The 27,356-nt window shown below is 46.9% G+C and overlaps 1 protein-coding gene across 1 annotated transcript in view; it reads right to left on the bottom strand.

The window, feature by feature from the left end:
- Nucleotides 1–3,665: 3,665 nt before the first annotated feature.
- Dnai3 (dynein axonemal intermediate chain 3) overlaps nucleotides 3,666–27,356 on the bottom strand; it is a 53,697-nt gene continuing 30,006 nt past the window's right edge. The window contains exons 15-22 of the mRNA XM_051194863.1: nucleotides 26,101–26,188; nucleotides 19,834–19,994; nucleotides 18,848–18,911; nucleotides 11,437–11,567; nucleotides 8,858–9,062; nucleotides 7,366–7,457; nucleotides 5,962–6,084; nucleotides 3,666–3,903 (exon numbers count right to left, since the gene is read on the bottom strand). Of these exons, the coding sequence (XP_051050820.1) occupies nucleotides 3,760–3,903; nucleotides 5,962–6,084; nucleotides 7,366–7,457; nucleotides 8,858–9,062; nucleotides 11,437–11,567; nucleotides 18,848–18,911; nucleotides 19,834–19,994; nucleotides 26,101–26,188 (1,008 nt within the window). The 3' untranslated portion in view covers nucleotides 3,666–3,759. The remainder of the gene's footprint in view (nucleotides 3,904–5,961; nucleotides 6,085–7,365; nucleotides 7,458–8,857; nucleotides 9,063–11,436; nucleotides 11,568–18,847; nucleotides 18,912–19,833; nucleotides 19,995–26,100; nucleotides 26,189–27,356) is intronic.

Consider the following 27,356-nt stretch of genomic DNA (forward strand, 5'->3'; position numbering starts at 1 on the left):
CACTCCATAGCAGTTGCTGCTGTGAGGTACCCGGCTGATTTCCCAAACCTCAAACAGTTGGGCATCTCCTCTCCTCGCTAGACAGATATTTCTGTGCTGATGCACAGGTGGCCATGTGCCCATTCTAGCTGCCTCGAGCTGCAGTAGCTCATGTAGCCATTCCTTTGCCTCGTGTCCAAGAGGCGGTCACCACCTCCCCTTCCCCCTCCATCTCCTCCTCCTCTTCCCAATTGTCTCTCTCTGAGTTCTCGCTAGGAAGAACACAGCCTCTTTTCTGATTTAAATCTTAGGGTGTGTGTGTGTGCACCTAAGAAATAATACATATATATTTGAGACAGAGTCACATTGTGTAAAACAGGTTGAACTCAAACTTACATCAAGTCTGTCTTTGCCTCCTGGGTGCTGGCATTGCAAACAACCCCTACCATGCCCAGCAACATTTTATTTTTATAAAGCACACAAACACACACATTACTTGTCAGTACTCAAGTCATGTCCGTTAATGAGATGACATTTGAAACAACTGTACTGGCACTTTGCTGTCTCTTCCTCAGTCGAATGCCCAGGCTGATTCTGCCCACTGGTCCTCAAAACGGCTCAGCAGCCATGCGTGAAGCAAATTCACCAGACAGGCTTTACTCTGCCCTTCACTGAGATTCAGTTTCCTGATGGGGACCCAGCTCAGTTACCTAGTAACTGCCCTGGCATTGGCAGCCTAGCAACAGGGCAGAATGTCACCTACTGCTGCCCGTGCTCAGGGGCAGAAGGGCACAGGGAACTGTTAATTATTCACTACATTTGTGGGTTTGCAGACCTGCAAAGGACATGGCCACAGTCCTCGGGGGCTAATTGCCTTTTCATCCAAAGTGCACGCAAATGATGTGCTTATCTGTGGGCCTGAAAATATCCTGGCTTAATTACACACTTCTTGGTGAGCGGAAAGCAATTTGTAAAGCTGAATGATAATAACATTTAATCTAATAACCACATATTGGGTGACTAGTTACTGAGTAATGTGTTATGTTCTGGAAAAGAAAGGAAGAAAGGAATGAAGAAAGCTAGATAAGGTAAAGAGTGATAGAACAGCACACCTGATGTTCTAGACTCCATGTGAACAAATGGACATGCAGATGTACACACACAGTGTGAGTATGCACCCCTCCCCCACACCACACGTGTACACACAAAGAGCTTGCAGGGAGGGAGGGAGGGAGGGAGGGAGGGAGGAGACGGGGTGTACGAGAATTTCCCTTTAACTAAGATTAGGGAACAATTCAGCTTGTCTAAGGTGACAAGTTCAGGTCTGCTAGGATGTAGAGCACTGTAAGGCAGGGAGGACAGAAAAAGATTGTGATTGTGATTTACAATACAGGAGGAGGGGTGGGGGGCGGGGGCGGGGGAGGAACCAACAGCAGGGACAGAGGCAGGACTCTGGGGACTCTGGGGAGGAGCATCACTTAGCTCCATCTCTTGCACACAAGCTGTCTCTACGTTTGCAGTGCCTACTTAGAGCTTTATCAGCCCAACTGCGTTCTTTGCTGGGGTTCAGCAGATCTGTCACCTGCTAAATGAAGGGTCTGAGCCAGAGAAAGGGGTGTCAGCTGGTGGGATCCAAGAGCCTCGGAGAGAGCTCATTGCACTGCTGAGCTTGCCTGAGTTCTTGTGCCGTGGGGGCGTCCAAGGGAGGAACAGTGTGTAACTGAGATGATGCTAGGGTGACTGAGGTGCAGTCTGTCTGTCTGTATTACATCCTCTCCCCTCTCCCTCCACAGGTACAGATCTTTCCCAGATCTATGTCACCTCCCGGTGAAGTGCTTGACAGGCACACTCACTGAGCAGTTCAAGCTCCCTGGATGAAGTTCTAGGCAGGCTGGTTGAGAGTTCAAGACCAGGCAGGTGATTTGCTGTTCTAAACAACAATAAACTCCAAACCCCGTATGCTGACAAATATGTGGCTTCCAGCTGGTTGGATGATGCTCTCACAGAGCTCCGTCATCTGTCCAAGGGCACGCAGGCGGGTAAGCGCCCGTCTCTGGCTGACTTGACAGTCTCCTTCCCTCCATTAACCTGAGTTATAACCTATGGCCCCTCTGTGTCTTCCCTTCCCACTCTGTGAGCCTCTCAGTTCTGTCTTAACACAACGTTTTACATCCAAGGCCTTCTAGTCTTTCACCTTCAACTATCATCACCACCTCCTAAGAGGGTTTCTGGCTAGGTGGCTCTCCTCTCTAATCCATTCCTTATCTTCCTAAAGGAAAGCGGATCGGATCCTTCCGGCTTAGCCCTTCTGTTAATCCCCCCACACCCTCCTTGGGCAGGGTGACGGGAGCATCACCTTGGGATTCCACGCTTTCCTGCAGTGCACGTACCTGCACTAGTTAAATGAGTGGGGTGCCGTCCACACCTTGGAGGAAAGCTTTACCCTTGTAGTGCCTCTAAGGAGAATGGCTTACTAGGCTCTTCTGCTTGTATCACTGGGTCCCTGGTTGCTGGAACTGCTTGCGGAGGATCACGAGGTGTGGCTCTGTTGGAACTCTGTATCCTCATGGCTGTGTCTCAAGAGGGGCTCTCAGCTACTGCTCCAGTGCCAGCTGCCATGCTCCCTGGCGTGGTGGTCGCAGACTCTAACCCCCTCAAGCTGCGAGCCCCAAATTAAATGTGCTCTTTCAATAAGCTGCCTTGGTTGTGGCGTCTCATCGCATCAATAGAAAAGTCACTGTAAGACAGCTGCCGCAAGGGTGCGTTCTGATGCCCTTCACTGGGTAAAGAAGGTCTTCTCTGTAGTTGCTAAGAATGGGCTGGTGCCATGAATGTTGCATTTTTAGCAAATGTTTTCTGTGCGTACCAGCATTACAATTCCTCTGTTCAGTCAATCTTTGACTCTTTTTTTCTACTGTTAAATCAATCTTTGTTTTCCTGGATACATCCACCCGGCTCTTCCCATGTTATCCTTCTAAAAATACATTTCTGGATTCAGTTGGCTAATACTGTGTTTACAACATGGCCCTACTGTTAGTTTTCAGGCGTCTGTGCTGGCCTGCCCTTGGGGTCCTGACAGGATACGCCCTCAGCTGCAGCCACTGAGAGCACCACATGTGCACATTCACTGTGTTCCTTTTAAAAAGGGCCCCTCCCCTCCCCCTCCCTTCTTTCTCTCTCTTTTTCTCTCTCTCTCTCTTTCTCTTCCACCACTCTTGTTCTTAGGGACCCGTCCATCTCTGCGCCGCCCCCCCCCCCCCCGTCGTCTGCCCCTTCTCTCTCCAATTCTAATGAACTGCCTATGTGAGACCTGTTGTGTGGTATGACTTCTCTTTGAGGTGGTTTTTAAACTATAACACCTACCATCTGTTCTCTGGCTTGGGGGAACACATTTCTTTTGGAGAGGTGGACCAAAAGTAATGTGTTGGGGAGAAACGCAGTCTGGTTTCTGTTTCTGTCTGGAATTAGGGCTTCTGCATGACCAGGCCTGGGGGGCGGGGGGCAGTCTGAAGCTGGGTAATACCACTATAGGAAAATAAAGATGTTCTTATTAAAAAGGACCACATTCTGCACACAGTTCAATAAAGCTCAGCATGAGATTGAGATAAACATGACAGAATTTAATTGGTTTAATGCCAGTGAAATAAAAGCCTGAATTTACAAATAAACCTATATATGTGGATCAGTATATATATATATAAAACCTTGGATAAAACACAATTGATAAAAAAGAGGGGAGATCAAGAGAGTCACTCCAGGAACCATCTTCCAGAATCTTTGCTATATCATATCCAAGTATGACACCTTATCCGAGACCTTGACTATGCCGAGATTGAAGAGGACGGCTTTCTCGAGCTCCAAGTAGCTGTCATATTCCAACTTCATTTCAGCCTCCATCTGCTCTTTTGTCTTATTATAGACTCTCTAGGTGGAGACAAGCACTATAAATCACAGATAGCTTGAAAACCCAAGGGGAAGGACAAGGAGCTGGTTTAAGGACAGCTGGCTTCTCTCTGGAAGGCGTTTGTGGGAGTGTAGAACAGGTGGACCAGAGGGCAGTCTGACGTGCTGGGGAAGTTGGGGAGTGGGGGGCGGCCTGCCCTAGAAGCGGTCCTCAACCTTCCTGATTCTGCGATCCTTTAATACAGTTCCTCATGCTGTGGTGAGGGCCACCCCCCCCAACTATAAAATTATCTTTGTTGCTACCTCATAACTGTAGTGTTGCTAAGGTTATGCATTGCACTGTGAATGTCTACGTCTCCCAGTGGCCTTAGGTGACCCTGTGGAAGGGGTGGGAACTGTGGCTGTAGAGCCTGCTGCAGACAAGCAGACTCCTCTCTCTGCATTTCCTCATGCGGACTGGAGGCAGGGTGCTGGCTTGCAGACCTGCTTGGTACTTAGATTTGTAGCGGTGGATAAACTGCTGATGTGGAGAGTGACACAGTGCCTCACACTGAAGCACTTAAGCCGGTGTTTGTGAGTGTGCAAAACCCCCCAAACAACAACAACAACAAACAAACAAACAAAACTTCCACCAATTCATTTGTGCCAGTGGGACCAGACAGGAGGTCAGTTTGCTGGGATCACTGTATGTTGTCGCAACCAAGGGTGTTCTTTGAAATGAGCCAGCCCTCCGCTTTGATTGTATGACTGCGTGGCTGTCAGTGAGTGATGCATGCACATCTTTGAAGTAGCCTCTTGCTATTGCTTTTCTTAGGGACCTGGGTTCTCACCTAGAAATTGACTTTGGAGGAAGCTATATGCTTGGCTGTGAAGAGGGTGGGGTCATTGGGAAACTGTGGTGACAAAGAGGCAAGGGAGGAGACAAGCCACCAGGAGACACGGTTACAGACCCAGGTGACTCCAGTGGGAACAGGAGAAGAGCAGTTTATAGCGCATGTAATCCCCAATTCTGGTGTATGACAGAAAACCAGCCCTAGAACTCCTGTCCCTCAGGGAAGGGCCGAGGAGGAGGAGAGTGGGCCTGCAGAGTGTCACATTCCTCTGTCCGGCTGTGTGGAAGATGGGCATGTTCTCCTCTTCTGTTTCAGAGATCACAGCACTACCCATCATGGTGTGATAAAAAACACCTCTCTCTCATCTCTCTGCTTCCATAGTTAGTGTAACAACCATTTGGTGCGGGTGGTCATGTTATTTAGTGGAAAGCATCTCTCTGCTTCCATAGTTAGTGTAACAACCATTTGGTGTGGGTGGTCATGTTATTTAGTGGAAAGCATCTCTCTGCTTCCATAGTTAGTGTAACAACCATTTGGTGTGGGTGGTCATGTTATTTAGTGGAAAGCATCTCTCTGCTTCCATAGTTAGTGTAACAACCATTTGGTGCGGGTGGTCATGTTATTTAGTGGAAAGCCTTCCAGCAATCACCAGAGGTAGTGATTTCTAGTGATTTCTAGACAAGACAGCCAAAGCTCAGCCAAGTTGGGGGCCAGCTCACGCCTTGACTTTTGTATGGCCTGTTTTGATGCAACGCTCCCCAGACATAGAAATTCTATGTAATGAAAGCACTTACCTGTGGACCTTGTATCTCCAGGAAAGGACTTTGGAACTATAGGAAATTACAGAAAGATGGCTTGGGCAGAATCTCACTGTGTGTCAGGGATGGTGAGCTGGCTGGCTGGGCAGAGTGCCTGATGATGTGAGCTCCTTCCTTGAGACTTTCATGACACACAATTGACTCTCATAAATTGTCCTCTGACCTCCAGATAGGTGTGAGTTGTGTACAGACTTACCACCCGAACCCACTCACATGCAATAACAGATAAACGTGGGATAGGGTCCCACTATATGCTCAACAGATAGCTGTCACTTATGGTGGTCTAGGCAATCAGAGAAATGCCCACTGGAGTCTCCTAGGGAAAAGCAGAGAGCCACAGAGCACACAGGACTCAGTGGGGTGAGCCGAGTGACTCTTTCCCACTGGGAGGAGGAGGAGACATGTCTCCTTCTCGAAATCTCACTCACAGTTTTCTTCTTTGCCATTTCCAGGGCTATTTCTCTCTTTTCTTGGTCACGGACAATCTTGCGCTGCTGGACATATTCCAGATGCCTGACTTCTCTTTCAAAGTAGTAGTTCACACTCGATACCTACCAGAAGCAAAGGTAGGTGATGAGCTTAACCACACAGGGACGCCCAAGGCTCTGTTAGAATGCCTGCTGCTCTGTGGTTGGGATTTTCCCACCGCATCTCCCAGCTCCAACTGACCAGGACCTCACAACCACTCTCTTAACCACATGAGCAGAAGAACCACCATAGAATGCTTCTCGTCCTTTAGGCAGGTGTGAATTGGAGGTGTGCCTGCAGGCCGGGGAAGCTAGCTCCATGTGCATGCTCCTGTGCTTATTACACTCAGGCCCCTGTGACTTGCAGGTTCGCCATTATGGTTGGAAGGAGAGAGCTGCAAAATCTTTCAGTTGGTATAGTAGAGAGATTTAGGAATTTGCTGTCTCCTCTTTTCTTTCTTCTTACTTTGGAGACTGAAGTTGCATGCCCTCAGTTGAACTCAGTAAACTCAGATGATAGCTATGGAGACTTTCTATTTCTGATTGTGAGCCCAGCCTTTAATGGTTGAGCCATCTCTCCAGCCCTCTATGGAGATTTTAAAGGGATTAGAAGCAGAGCTGAATTCCCAGCCCCCCCAGAGGGCTTAGCATGCAGGCTTATGGGCATTGGCAGGGATGCAACCGAGACCTCTCTTGGGAAAGGCAATCTGCACAAGCATGGTACCTGTTAGGAACTAGCCTGATGCTGGGACTCATAGGCTGCAACCTGTATAATTAATGTGAGTGCATATATACTTATGTTTTTCATTCATCAATCCTTTTATGCCTTCATTCTTAGTATTGGTTGCAACACTTCGGTGGTGAGCATAAGGGTTGGAGGGGGCAGAGCATTGCGGTTCGGAAGCAGGGCCAGCAACATGCAGAGGTTAGGAAGGGTGATGGAGAGATGTGAACAACAGAAGGGGAGGATGACACTGTAGAGACAGAGCTAAAACTCAGTTACAGTCTGAAAATAATGACTTTCCCAGATTGCACTTCATTCATTCGACTTCTTTCCCATCTCAGGTTTGATTAGTTTCCTTAGCTTCAAGCTATCTAATTCATACGATAACATATTCTCTTATTATTTAAAATGGCACAAGTTTCTCATTCTCTTGTAAAACAGAAGTGCCAACATTTTAAACACACTTTTAACGTATGCCCCCAAAGGTTGGCGAGATGGTTTGGCAGGTAAGGTGATTGCTGCCAAGTTTGCTGACCTGAGTTCAATCCCTGCTACCCACGTGGTAGAAGGAGAGAACCCAACCCCTGCAAGTTGTTCCCTGACTTCCACGAGTGTGCTACGGCAAAGCCGAGACTACTAACCTCGTTAAAGGAAGGGTGGCTTAATGTCCAAGGGATTTCCAAGATATGCAGTGTTCCGTAGTAATCAGCTATGGCTATGAACTGCTGCTTAGCTGAAAGGTAAAAAAAAAAAATGGCGGGGGGTGGTGGTAATTCTGCAAACAGAAAGTCATCTAAAGAGGTTGAACACAAAAGTCGGGTTGTTTGTGGTTTCCCGAAGGACCTGCTGTGGCTGCCAAGCTCCTGGCAACTCCATCGTGTGCTCACGACTGGACTATGCAAACACGGGCAAGTCGTGTTTTCCAGTTGATGAGATGAAAGCTAAAACTCCGAGTCTTTGTCAGCCTCCCCAACCCCAAATCTCTCTCTTCCGGTGTCTGTATAAGGACAGGAGCTGATAGCTCATTTTCTCCGTGGCCTTAGGAGAGCAGGGATAGCACAGGGTTCTGATCCATGAAGCCCATTTCAGCCAACACACCAAAAGCTGACTTTCCCAAACACAGCCCAAACCGTGGTTTTCCTATGACAAGACAATGTGTGTGAGCATGCTAATTCTCTGTCTCTGTGCTCCCTTCCCCTTTTTAGGAGGTTTGGTTCAAATTGCTGAGTCCTACACTAAAACCCTGCAGGTACAAAGCTCTGTTCCCAGGCTAGGAAAACAAACATGCTTTGGCCGTGCCTCATGGCTAACTGGAAACCAGACTAAGACTGTCTAGAAATCCTGAAGCCTGAGTCTTGGGGTGGGGTGTTTCTAGGAAAGAAAGCCTAGAGACAATCTTGTGCCTATAGACTTTTGGAAACAAAGGGAAAGTTCTTCCAGTAAAGACAGGCTTACTGGAGTTACACAGAAAATATTATTTGAGCCAAACAAAAAACAAATTGAAAATCATAAAAAAAAAATCCAAAGGAAATAAATCACTTTTCTATTTATGCAGAATTTATGCTTCTGTGGTAGTATACTGCTGTTTACTCATACATAAACCAGATACGAAGGCTTATGTAACCCTAGAGAATCGTGTGCTCCCATGAAGGGACTTGCTTGACACGGTCATTGGAAGCATCACTAAAGTACATAACATTTGGAAAGTTGACCAAGAAACATAACTCAACATTTCTGGAAAAGAAATAGCAAACCAGCAGCAAAACTTTAGGGCAGCTCAGTTGGGCTGAGATGGAAGCTTTCCATTCTGTGGTTCAAGATAGGCCTCCACCCGACCTTAGCTGACGTCTGAGAAGTTGCTGCTGCTGAGCCCAAACAGCGAGGGAAGCTTTGGGGCTCCCAGAGTTTCAGAGTAAGACGGAGAGAAAGACGGGAATGTTGTTGGAGAAACACAGGCAAGAGTGGAGAACAGAAGGGAGGGAGGGAAAGGAAGACAGGAAGAGGGGCAGGAGGACCGGAAGGACCGGTGGGGTGTGTGGGACGGGGTAGGGGCTTTTCTAGTAAAAGTCAGAGCCATCTAGCGCCTCCATATGCAACAGGCAACAGGTGCTCCATGGGTTGGAATGAACGTACAGGAGAAGGTCCAGGGTTTGATGTAGGTGATCATGGTGATGCAGATGTTCTGAGACTGGGCTGGTTCATGAGTTTTCTCCAGGAGGTCCCAGATGTCGACGTATCCATCCTCTCGGCCGATGTAGAATACTCCGGGCCTTGTCAGGGACCAGTGCCCTGCCGTGTACCTTTTTGGTGCGCAGCATGTCTGAAGCAGCGGTCCAGTCTAAACACAAGTTTAAAAGGCACGTTGAGAACGTTTGCTGTGACTCAAGGGAGATTCACAAGGATTAATTTTTTAAGTACACATCAGCTGGCCAAGATTACTTAACCCTAAGTTTAACCCCCTGGGAATTCTTACTTCCTTTTGTTTTTGGGTTTTATTTTTATTTATTTTTTAATGGGACAGGCAGACAGACAGACACAGATGACAGAGAGTGGTGCATGCCACATGCCACAAGGCTCGGGTGGACGCCCACGGACACCTGTGTAGAGTCCCTTCTCTACTCTCTACCCACTGAGCCGTCTTGCCAGCAATGTTGTGGGTTTTTTACATTGGACAAGTTATTTTCTCTCCCGTTTATTTTTATAAGTAACCTCTTTTTTCTTTCATGTTTTAGTCTCTTTTTAGGAAAGACTGAAAGATTGAACCTTCCAGTTTGGCTTCAGAAAGTCCTGATAACCCAGTTGCCTCTTAATGGAATGGATTGCTATTTCTTTCTCTGTCTTTCTCTTTTTCTTTTCTTTCTTTTTTTCTTTTTTTGGCTTTTTGAGACAGGGTTTCACTGTATTGCTTTGGAGCCTGTCCTGGAACTAGCTCTGTAGACCAGGCTGGCCTGGAACTCACAAAGATCCGCCTGCGTCTACCTCCCGAGTGCTGGGATTAAAGGTGTGCGTCAACAACTAAACTCAGGGCTCAGGATTGCTATTTCTATGAGGTTCTGTGGACAGCAGGCATAAGGAGAGTGTAAGTGTAAGAAGTTTCTCCTCTAACTTTTTCTTGCTGCCTGAGTCCCGGTATGGTGTCCATAAGTAGCAAACAGAAAGGTGAGTGTTAAGGTTTTCGTCTGCATCCCGCACAGACTCATGTGGCGAATGCTTGGTTCCCAGCTGCTGAATTTCTTGGGGCCCAGCTGCTGAATTTCTTGGGGCCCAGCTGGAGGAAGGTCATGCCTTTGCCTACACCTGATCCTGGTCCTGCGCCTCTACTTCCTGTGAGCAGCTCCTTCTGCCTGCTGCTGCTTCAGCCTGGGACCAGGGTCAACTGAGCTGCACGAGCTGCACAACCACGCACGGGTCAGTCAGGAAACAGAAAACACCCTTCCTGCCTTAAGCTATTATTAAGGTGCTTTCGTCACAGCTACACAAAAGTCACGAAGGCAGCTGTCAATCCAATCCCAGCAGAGCCCGCACACCTTCGGCATCTCCTCTCCACCATGAGATGATGTGCTAACTTGGCAAAGCTGTGATTGGACATGCCTTCTACTGTCTTCTCCATCTACCCATGAGCTACTACATCCAAGTGTCCCTTATATTTCCAGTGGCTAAAGCAAGGCATGGGATTGCCTCTCACAAGTCCACAGCCCTGCACAGGGAACCCTGTAGCGTGGGGTGGGGAGAAGGCTGCCCAGGCCTGGCCACTCGGTGCCTCCAGGCCTTTGCATCTCCACTCTCTCTCTCAGCCTTTGGTCTCGGTGGGTGACCTGTTCTTTAGTTCCTGCCAGTCTTCTGAAAATCATGCCACAATTTTCTTTTTCTAACTGGAAAAACTTCCTCATTGTAAAAGCAAACAACAACAAGACAAATAAAGCCCATATTTATTAATAGAAAGTTTAGTGGTGGTGATTTAAGTAGCTTTCAGTTTTATAAAGTGACACCCTGTGTACAAATCACAAATTTCCTTTTAAAATTACTTGCATAAATTAAATATGCAAAGGGGGCGTTATTTGGTGAAAGAACATGTATATTCCAGTCGTGATACACATGTGTTCTCTGCCTCTGTCTCTCTCGTTTGAAAAAAAAAAAAAAAAAAAAAAAAAGAACAGGTTTGCCCCGCCCTGCTTCACTGGATTTAATTTTTTTTTTTATTTGTTTGTCTTGGCAGTCTGACTCCTGTCTGGCAGGGCCTGTCTCTCAACCCTGACCCGACCTTACCAGTGCACACATGTGTCTGGACAAGCAGTGCTCTGCGGTCTCTGGGCCCTCGGTCTACAAATGCCAACTTCCTGAACCTGCCAACATGCGGCTGGTGTGGGAGCAAAGTGGACACACGCGCAGCCATCCCCTGGACTTCGTCAGGTCATCAGGGCCCCAGCTTTACAAGGAGGCAAGCCGTGTGTCGGGTGAGCTGAGCGCAGTAGATATCGTGAGGAAAAGGCGCTATGAGGTTCCAGGGAACAAGGGCCTGCTGTGCTGTTCACTCCCTCTCTAGAAAGAAGGCCACATGGCTGTGTTTTCAAAGACAAGCAGGAGCCAGACCATCTGTCCTCATTTCTCTGGGAAGTGCCCCATAGGCATGATGTGCTGGGACAGCCATTGTTCCCAATGCCTTTCTCAGTGACAAAGACACACCCGCCCACTCAGTTCTGCAGGCAACTTACCATGACTTCTTCCTTCCAGATGGCCACATTCCATCCCCCGATAGTGAGAATGATGTCATTGTAGAAGGGTGACCTCTGGATAGTGTGGACAGCCCCGTCATGGACAGTGTAGAGGTTCACAGGTTTCTTGGCTGTGGAGGTAGGACAAGGCCAACTTTGGGCGCCTGGTCTGTCACAGAAACGTGCCCCGGGCCTCTTTCCAGGCCCTCAGCAGTGCCGTGATCTCCTTCATTTACCTGTTCATCAGTCCATTCAGGGTTGCTAAATATCTGTAGGTTGCTTACACGCACAAAGGTCTTCATGTGGGTGGCTAGACAATGGCTAGCTAGTAACGCACTGTGGTCCTGCCCTCAGGTGGCTAACACTCTAGTGGTGAGGACAAGGGGCACCTCCAACTTACGCTGAACGAGTCATTTACGTCCGAGGGCAGCTGAGCTTTGGCCGTTTCTGGTGCAGAGGAATAGTGTGCACAGAAGAACCATACCAAAGTCCATGCAAGAGGGATGGTAAGGGGGAGATGGGCTACACGTATAAGACATGACTGGACAGGGTCTAGAAGGGTCTAGAAGGGTCAGGCCGTGCAGGGCCCTGCAGATGGAATACAAAGTGCAATGTCTTTTTGTGGGTCCCGCTAAACCCACGGATGTTTCCAAAGTCACTCTGGCTGTGGTGAGAATGGGTTAGGCAAGTAGAAGCGTGGTGGGGACTCCAGTGAGGACTCTGTGGTAGTTTTGGTGTGTGTGTGTGTGTGTGTGTGTGTGTGTGTGTGTGTGTGTGTGTGAGAGAGAGATGGAGAGGAGGGAGAGAAGAAGAGAGACAGAGGGAGGGACGGAGGTGGAGGAGGGAGGGAGGGAGGGAGGGAGGGAGAGAGAGAGAGAGAGAGAGAGAGAGAGAGAGAGAGGTGACTTTAATTGAGGTGCAGTAGCGGAATGGATAATCAGGACATACTTGGACAGGCAGAGTGAGCCAGATGGAGTGCTAAGAGCAGCCTGGTTTCTGACAAGAGCAACTGGCTTGATGCAGTTTCACTGACTGCAACTAAGAGAGGTAAAGTTCAGATGCTGTGGCCAGAGCTCTCCAGAGCCTTTTGCCACAGGCTCCAGGGTCTTCCTGCCCCTCAGGTCTCCGCCCACAGGAGTAGGACTCGGGTTTCCCTTCCATCTGTCAGGGTTGACTGTTGACCTGAATGCTCTTCACTGTTGGCTCCAAACTCCCAGGATGACTATAGAAACGAACGCCCGTGGGGCCCAAGCTGCAGTGTGTCTGCAAATGCGTCCCAAGCCACAGTGTCTCTGCAATTGTGTCCTGTTCCTCATCATCATGCTACCGGAGGGCTGAACTGCCACCACCCCATCCAAACACTGATGGGATATTAAAGAGAAAGAGACCTCCTACATTTTGTAAGAAAATTATAAAGTGTGGTTTTGAAAGGCTATTTGTCCATCTACATTCACTGCACCATTATTTGCAACAGAAGAAAGGTGGGGGTAGCCATGGATGAATGCCCAAACAAAATGTGGCCTAGATATGTGGGCTGCAGAGATGGCTCAGTGGTTAAGCACACTGGCTCCTCGACCTGGGTGATTCCCAGCTTTGGAGTAGATTAGAACATCATGTCTCTGTTGAGGGGCAGAGATATTCTATCAGGAAGGGGCCATTCCTCAACAGTGTCTATGGGTAGAGATGCTAAAACCACTCAGGAGATGAGTTGTCTTTGAGGAATTGATGTAATCCATTCTCACCATGAAAATCCAGAAACCTAATCTGAGAGCTGTTGACCAGAAGGGATCATCAGCTGGAGTGTCAAGACTGGAGTCTTGGTCATAGGTCGCTTCCAGGCAGAGGTGCTCACATTGACATTGATAAGAAACCAGACCTCTCTGCTGGACCTCAGGGGCTGGGGACAAGGACATTTCCTGCTTCTGGCCAAGGACGAAAATGGAGTTGTTCACTTTCAAGGTTCTTGCCCGTAAAGTGACTTAGGTGGCCACTTCCAGTCCTCGTCATTACCTTAACAGATCGCAGGCTTCCACTACCCCAAAGCTAAGGTGTCTGTCATCTGGGGTATCGGAGACCGAGAGACGATGCCCCCTCCCTTTGCTGTGACTCAACTGCCTGGGGTTTCCAGCCATGGATTTGAAAAGTGTTCGGATTTATGATTATGATTTTTTTTTGCTTTGCTACAATAAAAATTTCAAGAACCTTTTAAAAAAAGTCCATATTCGATTATGGAATTTAGGGTAGCCCCACTCGGTGTTTTCAGACGTGAACATATCCATTTGGCTCCAGAATAAATTATCTTTTATCCCTTTTGAGGTGAGAGCTGTTTCTTCCTTCTTCCTTCCTTTCTTTTTTTTTTTTTTACATTAACAGTAGCTTGCAGGATGACTACAAAGGGTTAAAAGGGAGGGGGTTCTAGAGGTTTCAAAGATTCTGAGAAACCGGGAGGCTGAGGGAAATGTGGTCTATGGTGGTGAGCTGACTAACCAAACCAAGTCAGAGAGGCTGCTCTGGCTGGCGGTGGATTCAGGCTGCAGGGTCAGGGTCGAGCTGTGCAGTTCAGTGCAAGGAAAAGGCAACCGGGCAGGGCTGTGTCCTTCAGGAGGGGCAGAAGGTGGATGAACAGGAAGTCAGTTCTATCCAGCAGGCCACACCAGGAGAGAATGAGCTAAGCTGAAGCCCTGGGGCAGCTTGGGAGCTCTCCACCTTGACAGGCCTGTAGGAGCCATGGTCTCTGCTGTTCTAAGTGCCTACTTTTTTTTTTTTTTATCCTTTGAGGAGGAGGAGGGCAGCTGAGGGGATTACAGTCTTTCCTGGGTCTGGAATGTCTGCTAAGCTCTTGGGGCTGGTTTCCCTGACATACATATACATATACTTGCCCTTGTTTCCCTATTGCCCCAAGTCACCCTGATATACCCACCCATAGGGTGGCACCCTTTCTACAACATTAGTGGTAATTTACCAGCCGGTGCCACTGTGTGCGGCACCAGACAGGCGGGATGCCATTCGAATGTCCACCCAGCTGCAAAAGTCATCACCCGCCCTGAGGTGAGACTCTTAGGCCGGGGCATAGTCTGAAGACCTACTGCTTTACACACTATAGAGCAACTCGGAGTAAGGCACAGGCTGATCTCAACAAACAAATAAAAAATAATAATAACGGTAGCTCTTCTGGGTAGGAAACAACAAGATATGTACTTGCCAAGGCTGCATCTTGAAGACATGACAGAACTCATATGCCCCAGGCTTTCTTGAGTGGTCTAGAAAGCTCCTGGTAAGTCAGAGGACACCCTCCCAGCCCCCTGCCCAACAGTGGCTTTGTTTGTGCGGGTGCTTTTGTTTCTCTCTCTCTCTCTGGTGTTGTCCCTGAGTTAGTTTCCCTCCACACTGTCTCTGAATGAGCATGCTGTCCTGGGGGCTGGAAACCCTCGAAACTGTGTGATCAGCTATGACATTATCCACAATGGTAAGGTCTGTTCTTTTTAATAACATCCTACGATAATCTTTTCTCCCTGGCGTCCTTTGGAAGACTTGCATGCCTTTCAAAAATGAATGGAGCTGTTCCTGAGTTACTAAACGGAGTGCCAGAGCCTTCAGGCCAGGTTGTTTAAAGAAAATTATAATAAACCATAAGGCACAGGTTGGCAGCAGACTGCATGGGTTCAAAGACAACACCGATGCCCAAGGCGGTGATCCCATAGGGCTGCTGTAACAATGACATGAGTTTATTCACGGACAGTGCTTGGAAGAGTGCCTGGCATGCATACGATCTCATTGTACAGCTTAAGGGTCTACTGCATAAAACGATTCTGCCAACTGGCCTCATTCAGATCTGCATCTCTTCGCTTGCCCCTTAGAGCATGTGGAAATATTTGATGTGACCTCGCCCCCGCATCATTCGGGGTTTCTTTGTGTGTGTGTGTGTGTGTGTGTGTGTGTGTGTGTGTGTGTGTGTGTGTGTCCCGCCCCAAGAGGATGGAATTCTCTCTCCTGCCTGGTTATATAGAGTTAAGCAGACAGGAGGGATTAGGTTTCAGGTGTAGCTGCTTCTGCCTTTGCTCAGGAAGACAACCCTGGTGTTTGTTTATGAAAGGTGCAGGTTGGGAGCTCACAAGAAAGACATCTGCAGCCTGCAGACTGTGAGCAGAGCATGTGAATTACAATTCAGTGCAGCTGTGTACTAACCCCCCCCCCCCCAGCAAGCATTATCCAATGGGGATAGCAGGCTGGCACAGCACTACCTGTATTACAGTGCTTGGCTGATGGCTTCAAGGGTCTCCGCAGCCCTGGGGCTAAAGCTCTTCCTGTTTGTTGGGAACCTTCCTGTTTGTTGGGAACGGACTAAATGCCAAGGAAGGAAAAGCAACTCCTTTCATCCTGACCATCCGTAGCTCATTGGTCACCTTGCTTTTCTGCTTTGTGACTATCACCATAACTGCCTGCTAGTCTCCACTGGCTCTCACTAGGCCACTGTGACTTGCTTCCATCTTGCCTCTATTAGGAACTCTACTGACAGTAGCCATTCCTACTGACCCAGCCTCTGCTCTCTCTCTCCTCTCTCTCTCTCTCTCTCTCTCTCTCTCTCTCTCTCTCTCTCTCTCTCTCTCTCTCTCTCTCTCTCTCTCTCTCTCTCTCTCTCTCCAGGCTCTTTTTCTGAATATGACAGGCTCTAAAGATCACATGAAGACAATCTGCCCCTGGGCTGCCGTGGTTGACCTCTAAATTGCTGTGATTTGGCCCTGGATTCTCCTGCCTCCTCCCTTCCTGCTCTTTTGGATTCCCATGTACTCGCCCTGGTTGATCTTTTGACAAGGAGCATCTTTCCCTGCTGAATCTATCTGAAAATTCCCAACCCACCCTTCAGGACTGTGGTGGCTTGAATAAAATATCTCCATAGGCTCATATGGAGTGGGTGGGGTTATTTAAAAGGATTAGGACATCGGGGTTGGTGTGGCCTTATAGGAGGAAGTGTGTCACTGAGTGTAGGCTTTGAGGTTTTAAATGCTCAAGCAAGACCCAGTGTTTTTCTCTCTTCCTGCTTCCTGCCCATGCAGATATCAAACTCTCGGCTCCTTCTTCAGTCCCATGTCTGCCCGCATGCCACCATGCTTCCTACCATGATAATGGACTAAACCACTGAACCTGTAAGCCAGCCCCTACTAAATGTTTTCCTTTGTAAGAGCTGCTTAGGCATATACCCAAATGATCCACATTCATGCAACAAAGACATCTGTTCAACTATGTTCGTAGCAGGAACTTGAAGAAACCATCCTGAATGAGGTAACCCAGTCACAAAAAGAGGAACATGGTATGCACTCACTCATATATGGATTTTAGACCTAGAACAAAGGATCACCAGCCTGTAATTCACACCGTCAGAGAACTAGGATACAAGGAGGATTCTAAGAGATTCATATAAAGTCCCTCACAGAAGGGGAAGGGACAAGTTCTCCTGAGCATATGGGGAGTGGGGTGGGGAGTAGTGGAGAGGGAACTAGGAGAAAGAGAAGGGGAGGAGAGGAAAGTCAGGGGAAGAATAGATGAGTGGAGAGAGAGAGAGAGAGAGAGAGAGAGAGAGAGAGAGAGAGAGAGAGAAAGAACATAAAAGAGGGAGCCATTATAGGTTTCAAGAGAAAACTGACTCTAGAGAAAAGTCCAGAGACCTACAAGACTGACCCCAACTAACAATTTGAGCAACAGTGGAAAGGCTACAGTAATGCCCTTCCCTGATAATGAGATCAATGACTAACGTATCCACCATCATGGAGCCCCCTCATCTAGTAGCTGATGGAAACAGAAGCAGACACCCACAGCTAAACACTGAGCCAAACTGGAATCCAGATGCAGAGAGGGAGGACAAGACCAGGCTACAGAAACCCACAGAGACAGCTGACCTGAACAAGGAGGAGCTAAGGGGCCCCCAGACTGATAGCTGGGAATCCAGCATGGGACTGTCTCAGACCCCCTGAATATGGGTCTCAGTTAGAAGGCCTGGGCAGTCTAAGGGACCTCAGACAGTGGAACCAGGATGTATTCCTGGTGCACAAAAGGACTTTGGGGTTACAACCCCCATGGAGGGATGCTCCCTTAACCTAGAGACAGAAGAGAAGTCCTAGTCACTCCAAATGACTTGACAGATTTAGATGACCCCTTCAGGAAGGCATCACCCTACATGTGGATTTGGGGGGGGATGGGATGGGGGGAATGGGATGGGAGGGAGGGACGGAGAGGGAACTGGGATCGATATGTAAAATAATAATAATAATAATAATAATAATAATAATAATAATAATAATAATAAAGGAGTTGCTGTGGTCATGCTGTTTCTCCACAGCAGTAGAACATAGACGAAGACATGACTCACCTCAACTGTGGGTCCAAGTGGGACCATTTTTTAACATCCCAAGAAGGACTGTTCCCCTCTGGACTTCTGCATCTTTCTGTTTGCTAACCATGATGCTAACATCTGTTTGCCTTTCTAACAGGTCAGAGGAGGACAGCTCCTCCTCATCTACTGTCGCCATTGCCTGATCCATAGCATACAAATGGGGTAAAATTCATTTAAAATAAATGCTTGTAATTTTCCACGGTTAAATAGTTTCAAAAGCTGCCTGTGAGAGGAGATGGGACCACAGGAGAATGTTCGAGGCCAGGAGGAATTCATGTTTGTCATGGCATCGCGTCCTCTCCAGAGTGCCAAAGGAATGAAGGCTGCTATCATGATACATAGAGTCTGGCACGGAGCATACATCCTAGAGCGAATATCCATGAGTTGCCTGCTAACTATAGCGACATCGCCAAGGCTCAGGGAGCTTCCCAGGAGGAACGCAAGGTTGAGGAAAGGAACACAGTGAGGTAGGAGGTGGACTTCAGAACACACACTGTGATTACACGGTTGATCTCACAGCATTCCTGACCACTAGCATAACCTCTGGGCACGGCTGGGCCTGTTGGAGTTGGTACTGGGAAGAGGGAGAGATGACCCACAAGGCCCCAGTGCCCCTGAGGAACCACAGGCAGATGATGGTTTTTCAGTCACGTAGGGGCTCACCAAGCCCCGCCACGTCCTGAATATCTATAGATAGTTAATGGTGGCTGGAGGAGATGTGACATCTCTTCAGTGATGTAAAACTGGCCCATGCTCTTGTAAATAACCCTTAACACCAAGACCATGTAAGGAAGCCCTGTGAAACTCATTGGGACATTAAATAAACTAAAGGGGACTAGGAGGGAGGCCAAGGGGGATCAATGGGAGTTGGAGGCGATAGGAGAGGGCAATGAGGAGCAAAGATGATAAAAATGCATCTTAAATGCATGTGAAAATGCCACAATGAATCCCATTATCATGTATACTTAAATATACTAATAACAAAAGGAAGACTTTAATATCAGGTTAGTCCATCAAACTTACCCATGAATCGTCCGGTTTCTGAGTCTCTCTCCATTTTCCAGTCTGTGTATATCACTTCACCTTCCTGGAAAGGCAACAGGTTCTGGATAAATGCAATGATAAGCTCACTGGCAAGAGAACCCATATTCCCATGGTTCAGTGCTAAGACTCAGGGCACAAAGACAAATAAAGGCAACAAGTCAGCTTAGTCACACGAGAATCCAGTATACCAGGAGGGAAGAGAGGCTCCAAGTTGTTACTGGATTTGATTTCAAGATGAAATAAAAAACAAAACAAAACTGAGTTTGCTTTATGTGCACGTAGCGGCGTGAGTAACACGGGCAGCTGTGGAGACTTGTTATGTTTAGGCTTTCCTAACTGTCTGAGGATGTGGGGTGGTGGTGGTGAGAGCAAGTTAGGGTCATTCGGTGATTCGTTCTCAGCGTTTAACCAAGTCAGGACTTGGTAAAGACCTGGAATAAGACAGAGCGGAAGACGCATCACAGCATTTACCTTTTAATGCCGAGAACGAGAGGCACAGACCTCAGCTCGGATTTAGGTATTGTACAGTCTGGTGCTCATGGGGAAGCAGCAGACGAGGCAGCCACACAAATGGGAAAGAGACAGAACTCACTTTGTCACAGTGAGTGGTCCTGCCGTGACAACTGATTCTCAGTCACCTGCATCCAGGTGGCCTTGAACGTGTGACCCTCCCGCCTCCTTCTTCCACCTGCCCATGCGCTGTCAAGCCTGGTCTGTGTGGTGCTGCTACAGAGCCCAGGGCCCTGTGCGTGCTAGGCAGCTCATGGCTGACGACATCCCCAGCCCATTAAGGAGATTCCAAACCTGAGTCTTCGGGGCATCTAAGTTAGAAATCTTAAATATAAATGCACGCATTAAAACGTGAAAATGCCTTCAAACAGCAAATATGTAAAAAGAAAGAAGTAAAGGTTATAAGAATGTAACAATGGGGGCTGTAATTTAAAAACCAGACAATCCTAGTCTACCTCTGTTCCCACAAAGAACTTGGTGTTGAAGTCTTCTATGGGCTTGAGAATGTTCACTATCCCAGCTTCCAGATTGTGGTAGGGGTTGATTTCTGCTGTCTTCAGCGCTTTGACCTGGTTCAACACCTTGTCTTTCAGAAGAACGTGGATAGAAGAAGTACCTGTTGAGAGAGACAGATCTTTTAACATATGTATTATAGTTTCCTTTGCATGCTCTGTTCCATCCATCCTTTCCCCAACATGGCAGTGAGTAAGTCCAAGGCTCAGCAGGCTTCAGTTCAGCAGTAGCCCTCGTCCTTTTTAGGCCAGCACCAACTACGTCATAGTCTACATTACACATCAGAGCGAAGCGCGCAAGCGATGTAAGGGACCGCTGTTCTGGAGGCAAGATTTATTATTTCAAAGTGTGTGTGTGTGTGTGTGTGTGTGTGTGTGTAGGCACACGTGCACAGCAAGAGTATGACAGTCAGAGAACACGTTTCAGAAATTTGTTCCACCATGGGATTGACCCCAGGTCTTCAGGCTACACTGCTACACACACCCTACCTGCTGAGTCATCTTGGTGACTCAGTACAACAACTTCGTGCTGTGAAGTCAAGGAGGCCAGAGAGAGATGCTTCCACCAATTGCGATTACTCAGACTCGAGTGGGATAACCTTGGGTATTTAGTGAACTCAAAGCTCTTGAGTGGGATAACCTTGGGCATGTAGTGAACAAAAAGCTATCATTATGTGCCACTGAGCTTCAGTCTCTGGAGTTAGTGATTCTTGCAATTGACTTTTATTGACCACTTACTACGGGCCAGACACTGTATTAACCTGTCCTATGAGCCAGTCACCTCCCTTATGTATTCCTTTTACCTCTTCATCTTTCCTTCCAGATGGGATAGAGCTAAGGCATGGATGGACAGGCACAGTCGTTTACTTGGCCAAACAATGAACTGTGGCTTTGAAACTTTAAACACAGACCATCAGTGGCAGAATCCACTCCCAACTTCTATGCCACTTCTGAAAAAGTGTGTGGCAGGCTTTCAAAGAATTTAAAGTAATTCTTTAAAAGAATTCAGATGCTATTAGAGTAAAGCCTTAAAATACATACAGACTTTCTCGTGGAAAAGGGAGCTAGCTGGTGTCTACCTAGAGCCTTCACCTGTACTGATCAGTGTCACCGTATTGGAAGGTATTCTGCATGCCACTAGAGGAGAAAGGTGAACACTGATGGGAGATGCCATTCTGTAAATATGTTTCTTGCATTGGTTGGTGAATAAGGGACTGTTTGCCAATAGGAAAGCAAGATAGGCAGGTCTAGGAGACAAGGAGGTTTCAGGAAGTAATAGAGGAGATTCAAGTTGGAGGGCCTACAGGGTAGTACGCCAGGCTCTCTCTCCGGTAAAATGAGACCACGTGAAAATGCTTAGATTGATAGAAATGGGTTAATATTTAAGACAGAGCTAGCCTATAAGAAACTAGTAACAGGTCAACAGCTTTATATCTAATACAGCGTCTCTGTGTGTTATTTGGGGCTGGCTCGGCGTTGGGTCCAGACCGGCGGGAAAAACCGCTCTTTACAGAACACCAACCCAGTTACAAGAGCTTCAGTTTGCAATGATGGCCTGTCTGCAGTAGTGGCGCAAACACTGTGTAGCAAACAATCACTATCTAATTATATTTAGGGCCATAATCAGATGGAACCCATGCCTGACATTCTTGGCAGTCCAAGAACTTGAGACTAGATAGGCCAGAAACCTAAGGAAAACCCAAATACTACTGCTCTGCTAAAGGAATACAGCAATAAAATTATTCTTAATGACATTTTGTGGTATCCATAGATCAGTTTCTTGCTTAGCCATCATCGGAGAAGCTTCTTCTTACAGTGGATGGGAACAAATACAGAGGCCCACACTGGACAATGTACAGAGAGTGAGAGACCTTGGAATGCTCAGTCAAAAATGGGGTGTCTCATTAAATCCCTCCCCTCAGGATTCAGGGAAATTAGTAGAAGAACAGGTGGAAAATTTGTAAGATTGCAGTGGAGATGGAAGACATCAAGAAAACAAGGCCTTTTAGACACAATGGGGCCTGCACAACACATGAACACAGAGACTGTGGCACCATGCTCTGGGCCTGCAGAGGGCTAAGCCAGGGAGTAGACACAAGATTCCATACCTAACCCAGAAGCCACTTCCCATTGACAACTGCTCACAAAGGAAAACATAGTTTTCTCTATTGGAGTCTCACTGGAAAGACAAACCACACTTCAGGGCAGGCCCACACTAGATGACCAACCTGGAAACAAACTCAATGATATTTTTGGAGTTTAGGGTTTTTGAATGCTTTGTCTAGGCCTTCCTTCCTCCCTCCCTCCCTCCCTCCCTCCCTCCCTCTCTCTCTCTCTCTCTCTGTCTGCATCCATTATGTGTTTCTTGTTCTTTTTCTTTGGCTCCTTGTTTTTTTTCTGTTTGCTTGTTTGTTTTTTCCTATTCTGGTTTGTTTGTTTGTTTGTTCTAGTGGCCTGTTTTTTAATGAGAGAGAAAGAAAGGTTGTGGATTTGGGTGGGTATGGAGGTGTGGGGGAGGATCTGGCAAGAGTTGGGGCTAGGAAAACCATGATCATATTATATGAAAGAATATATTTTCAATTAAAAATAATACAGTATTTCTTGAAGTTATTGACCTACATCTAGGACCACCAACACTCGTGCTTTCTAAAATGGTGGGAAAAGGCAAGTGGTCCTTGGTCACTAGATGGCGACAGAATACCAGAAAACTGAGAAGGTTCAATGGGGTGTGAAATTCATGGTCAAGGTAGCTGGTGTTCCATCAATAGGCAGCTCCTCACAGGAAAGTTATGCGTGCACTCTACTAAGCAGATCCGAGGCCAGCCAGAATTCGTGCATAGCCAACAGTGTGCCCAAACCACAAGTAATGGCTAATAAATTTCTTACAGCTGGCTGTTCACACAGAAGACAGGAAGTGGCCAATCGTGGAACTGACTACAACAAGAATTTTTGGATGGCCCACTAGTGTCTCTGCTGGAAACATGCCTGTTCTTTCTGTGATGCAATTTATCCCAAATGTTTCTCTTTAAGAACAACTTATAAAATAATGTTGTCCAGAAAGACACCATTTGATGGCTTGTTTAACAACTAAGAGTGTTCTATAAGCTGCTTATATTAAATAGGGTTTTCCTTAAATGCATGCAAATGTATTTTATGTCTGACCCACCAGACATTAGCTCTATGAAAGGAAAGATTTAGCTTAAAAATATATTATTATTATTATTATTATTATTATTATTATTATTATTATTAGAGACAGGGTTTCTCTGTAGCTTTGGAGCCTGTCCTAGAATTCTCTCTGTAGGCCAGGCTGGCTTGGAACTCACAGAGATCCTCCTGCCTCTGCCTCCTGAGTTCTGGGATTAAAGGTGTGCACCACCAATGCCAGGCAAGATTTATTATTTCAAAGTGTGTGTGTGTGTTTGTGTGTGAGTGAGTGTAAATGTGGGCACACACATAACTGCAGATGCCCACTGAGTCCAAAAGAGGGTGTCCCGGAGCCTGGAACTGGAGTTAGGTGGCTGTGAGCTGTCTGATGTGGATGTTATCAACTCAACTGGCATCTACTAGAGGAGCAGAAAGTGCTCTCAAGGGCTAAGCCATCTCATCAGCCGTGAGACCTGTCTTTTTCACATTTGTGTTCTCAGAGCCTGGGGCTTTGTGAGAGTTTAAGAAATACCTGTTGATACCAATGACAGCTTATGCTGGAGAGGATGTGGAGAAAGGGAAACACCCCTCCACTGCTGGTGGGAGTGCAAACTCGTACAGCCATTTTGGAGATCAGTATGGTGGTTCCTCAGGAAAATGGGAATCAATCTACCACAGGACCCAGCAATCCCCAGCTTAGGCATATACCCAAATGATCCACATCCATGCAACAAAGACATCTGTTCAACTATGTTCATAGCAGCATTATTTGTAATAGCTAGAACCTGGAAGCAACCTAGATGCCCCTCAATTGAAGAATGGATAAAGAAGATGTGGCACATTTACACAATGGAATACTACTCAGCAGAAAAAAAATAACAGAATCTTGAAATTCACAGGCAAATGGATGGAATTTGAAGAAACCATCCTGAGTGAGATAACCCAGTCACAAAAAGAGGAATACAGTATGTACTCACTCATATATGGATTTTAGACATAGAGCAAAGGATCGCCAGCCTACAATTCACATCGCCAGAGAAGCTAGGGTACAAGGAGGAACCTAAGAAATTCATACAAGGTCCCTAGTCAGGTGAGCGAGACAGACACTGTGATGGGAGATGTGATTCTGTAACTATGTTTCTCATACTGGTTAATGAATAAAGCACTGTTGGCCAATAGGAAAGCAAGATAGGCGGGACTAGGAGACAAGGAGGAAAGAGGAAGTAGGAAGGAGGAGTCAAGATGGAGAGTCTGGAGAAGGAGAACCACCAGCCGCCTCTCGCTGGTAAGACATTGTGGAAATACATAGAAATGGGTTAATAATTAAGACAGAGCTGGCCGATAAGAAACAAGTAACTGGCCAACAGTATTGTATCAAATACAGAGTCTCTGTGCGTTATTTGTGGCTGGCGCGGCGGCGGGATAAGACCAAGTGGCGGGAGGAAAAGCCTTACTCCTTACAACACTGCAGTGCAAAACACACTTAGAAGCGCTACACTGAAAACACTGCATCGCTGCATCAGTGAGGACACTTGGACTGCACACTGCTAGTGGGCACAGCCACACAACCAGTTAGTCTGTGTGGTGGCTGATCCTGGCTGCCAGCTGGACACCAGGGATGAGGGAACCTCAGTTGAAGTATCACATCCAACAGAAAGACTTGTAGGCGTGTCTCTGGGGCATTTTAAAACTTTTACATTGACGTGGAAGGGCCCAGCCCACTGTGGGCGGTACCATGCCTAGGCAGGTGGGTCTGGGTTGTACAAGCAAGCTGGCTAACCATGGCCTGAGGAAACAAGTCTTGATAAGCAGGGTTCTTCCAGGAATTCTTGCTTTAGTATCCACCTCCAGGTGCTGGCCTTGGGCTCCTCCCCTGGCTTCTCTGGGTGACGGACTTCCCTCCCCAAGGTATGGTTGGGCCATGGTGTTTTATCACAGCAACAGAGAGTCAAACTAGGAGGGCCTGTATGAAAAGGAACGGACTAGGGACGTAGATAACATGGCTAAATCTGTTTAAGTAATGTTCCCAATTGAAAAAGCCCATCCAAAGCTGAGTGTGGGAGTGCCCACGTGTAATCCTAGCAGTAGGGAAGCTGAGGCAGGAGGCCAGCCTGGGGATACACAGTGGGAACCTGTCCCCTAGAAGCCAAATACAACAAACAGCTAGCTAAAACTGGGAGTGCATACTCTCAATAATTCATATAAAGCTGTACAGTGGCAGGAAGTTAGGACAGATGACAAAGGGAACTGCTGTGGGAGAACTGAGTGTGAGGAGCGTGCAGGCTCAACGAGGTGGCTGCTGGCTGCGAGGATGGTTTCCCTAGGTGTGCATGTGTGAGCCACCCAAACTCCCACTAATGCGCAATACACCTTACCTCTATTTTTCCAAATAAAATTATTAAGCTCAATAAAAACTCTTCACACTTTAAAAAGTGTAGTAATATTCATACTCTAAACTGGATAAATAATTTCTTTTAAAAACTGGGTAAGTATAAGTAGTCATAGATATGTGAGTAATCTATCTACTTTATGACTACTTATATTTACCCCGCCTTAGAAAATGATAATAGGGTTGGAGGTGGAGCTTGGCATCTGCAACCTCAGCACTTCCAAGGTGGGGTCTGAAGGGATGCTGAGAGTTAGAGAAGGCATGCTAATCATGCACATGCCTTCATTCTGTGGGTCAGGGACTGTGCTAATCCTTGCTTGCCCTGACCCACAGAATGAGAGAATGCACACGATTAGCACAATCCCTGACCCACAGCAGGAACTCTATGGATAATGATGGATAAATGGAATACAAGGAAGAAGAGGAGAATCCCTAGTTCCTTTAAAATCCGTGGGTCCAACCAAAGGAAAACAATCAGGCTATGTTTTAAAAATGTCCCCGAATCCAGATTCCTTCCTCCAGCACAGGTCTGCTCTAGCTGGGCATTACTTACATTAAGAAAAAAGAAGAAAAAAAAAAGGCTTTTCTTAGATGTCCTTCGTTTAAACAAACCTTAGAAATTTTACCATAGGAACTTTTGGGGGCGCTTTTAATGAACAAAGGTGGTTAGCTACCTTGTATTCTGCAAAGAAGGGGGTCTTCACTCAGGCTCAACTTGGTTGGACAGTGGTCTAAGCTCGTTTCTCCCTTAGATAGTTTTATCTGCCGGAAGAACATAAAACAAAGTTATATTCTTAGAAAATCCTCGCAGTATTTTTCTTTGCCTGTCCCTTCTGCTCCTAGATGGTAAGAAACTTACCTTCTTATTCCCTCTTCCTTTATTCCAGTTGCTCTCTCCACGGAAAGCACCGAGGGAAGCTTGCCTGGAGACATATTTCCCAGTCTCAAAGTGTTATTTCCTTTCTTTATATGTTTTATATCATATTCCAAAAGTCAGCTTTATGAGTTGTAATGTTGAATAATGATTTAGTTCCCTGTTCCCTACATCCTTCAGTAGAATGAAGTTCCACAAAGGGACCTGGCATCTCCCTGGATGCCTGCTGGTCCCATCAGGGACACATTTTACCCTGAATGACAGCTGTGGCCCTGTGCTGGCATAGTGCATTCATGGCCAGAATGAAAAATGGCCGTTAGGGTTCTTCCTCCATGTCTCTCTCCCCAGTTCTCCCCCTCTGTATGTTTATCCACTTGCAATGCCTTTAGTTTTTGGTACTTTGCATATTAATTTGTTTTGCTTAAATTGTCCACATCTCAGTAAATCTTACTCAAGACAATTTCTTTTCTTTCTTAAAAAAAAAAAAAACTCTTTTAGATTGTTAAAAATATTTTATGTGTATAGGTATTTGGCCCATATGTATGTTTGTGTACCATGTGTATGTTTGGTGTTCATAGAGGCCAGAAGAGGGCATCTGATATCTTGGAACTGGAGTCAATGATGGTTGTCGAGCCACCACATGGGTGCTGGGAATTGAACCTGCATCCTCTGCAAAGAGCCCCAACTGCTCCTAATCACTGATCCATCTGTTCAGCATCCTACTCCAGACAATTATTAATGTTCTCTTTCCTGTTCCCTCCCAGTTGATTTCAGAAATAGTCTCGCCCCTCCAAGCTCCTTTTCCAGGACCAAACACCCAGTGATATTGATGGGATATTCATAAATCACAAGATATTAAGTCTGGGAGTCAAATTATTCTAAAGACCTCCACACACCTTCCACACGCCCCCATCTACTGCCATGCTCTTTGACTCACGTTAAATACAGGCGACTTCTTATTCAGTGACTTCTAGGCTCTGTGTGGTTGGCAGTATTATAGTATCATTTCTTACTGCTCATACTTTTCCTATGGGTGTGGGGAAAACTAACTCTCCT

This window comes from Phodopus roborovskii, unplaced genomic scaffold (assembly GCF_943737965.1).
Source record: "Phodopus roborovskii unplaced genomic scaffold, PHOROB, whole genome shotgun sequence".
Classification (NCBI taxonomy): Eukaryota; Metazoa; Chordata; class Mammalia; order Rodentia; family Cricetidae; genus Phodopus; species Phodopus roborovskii.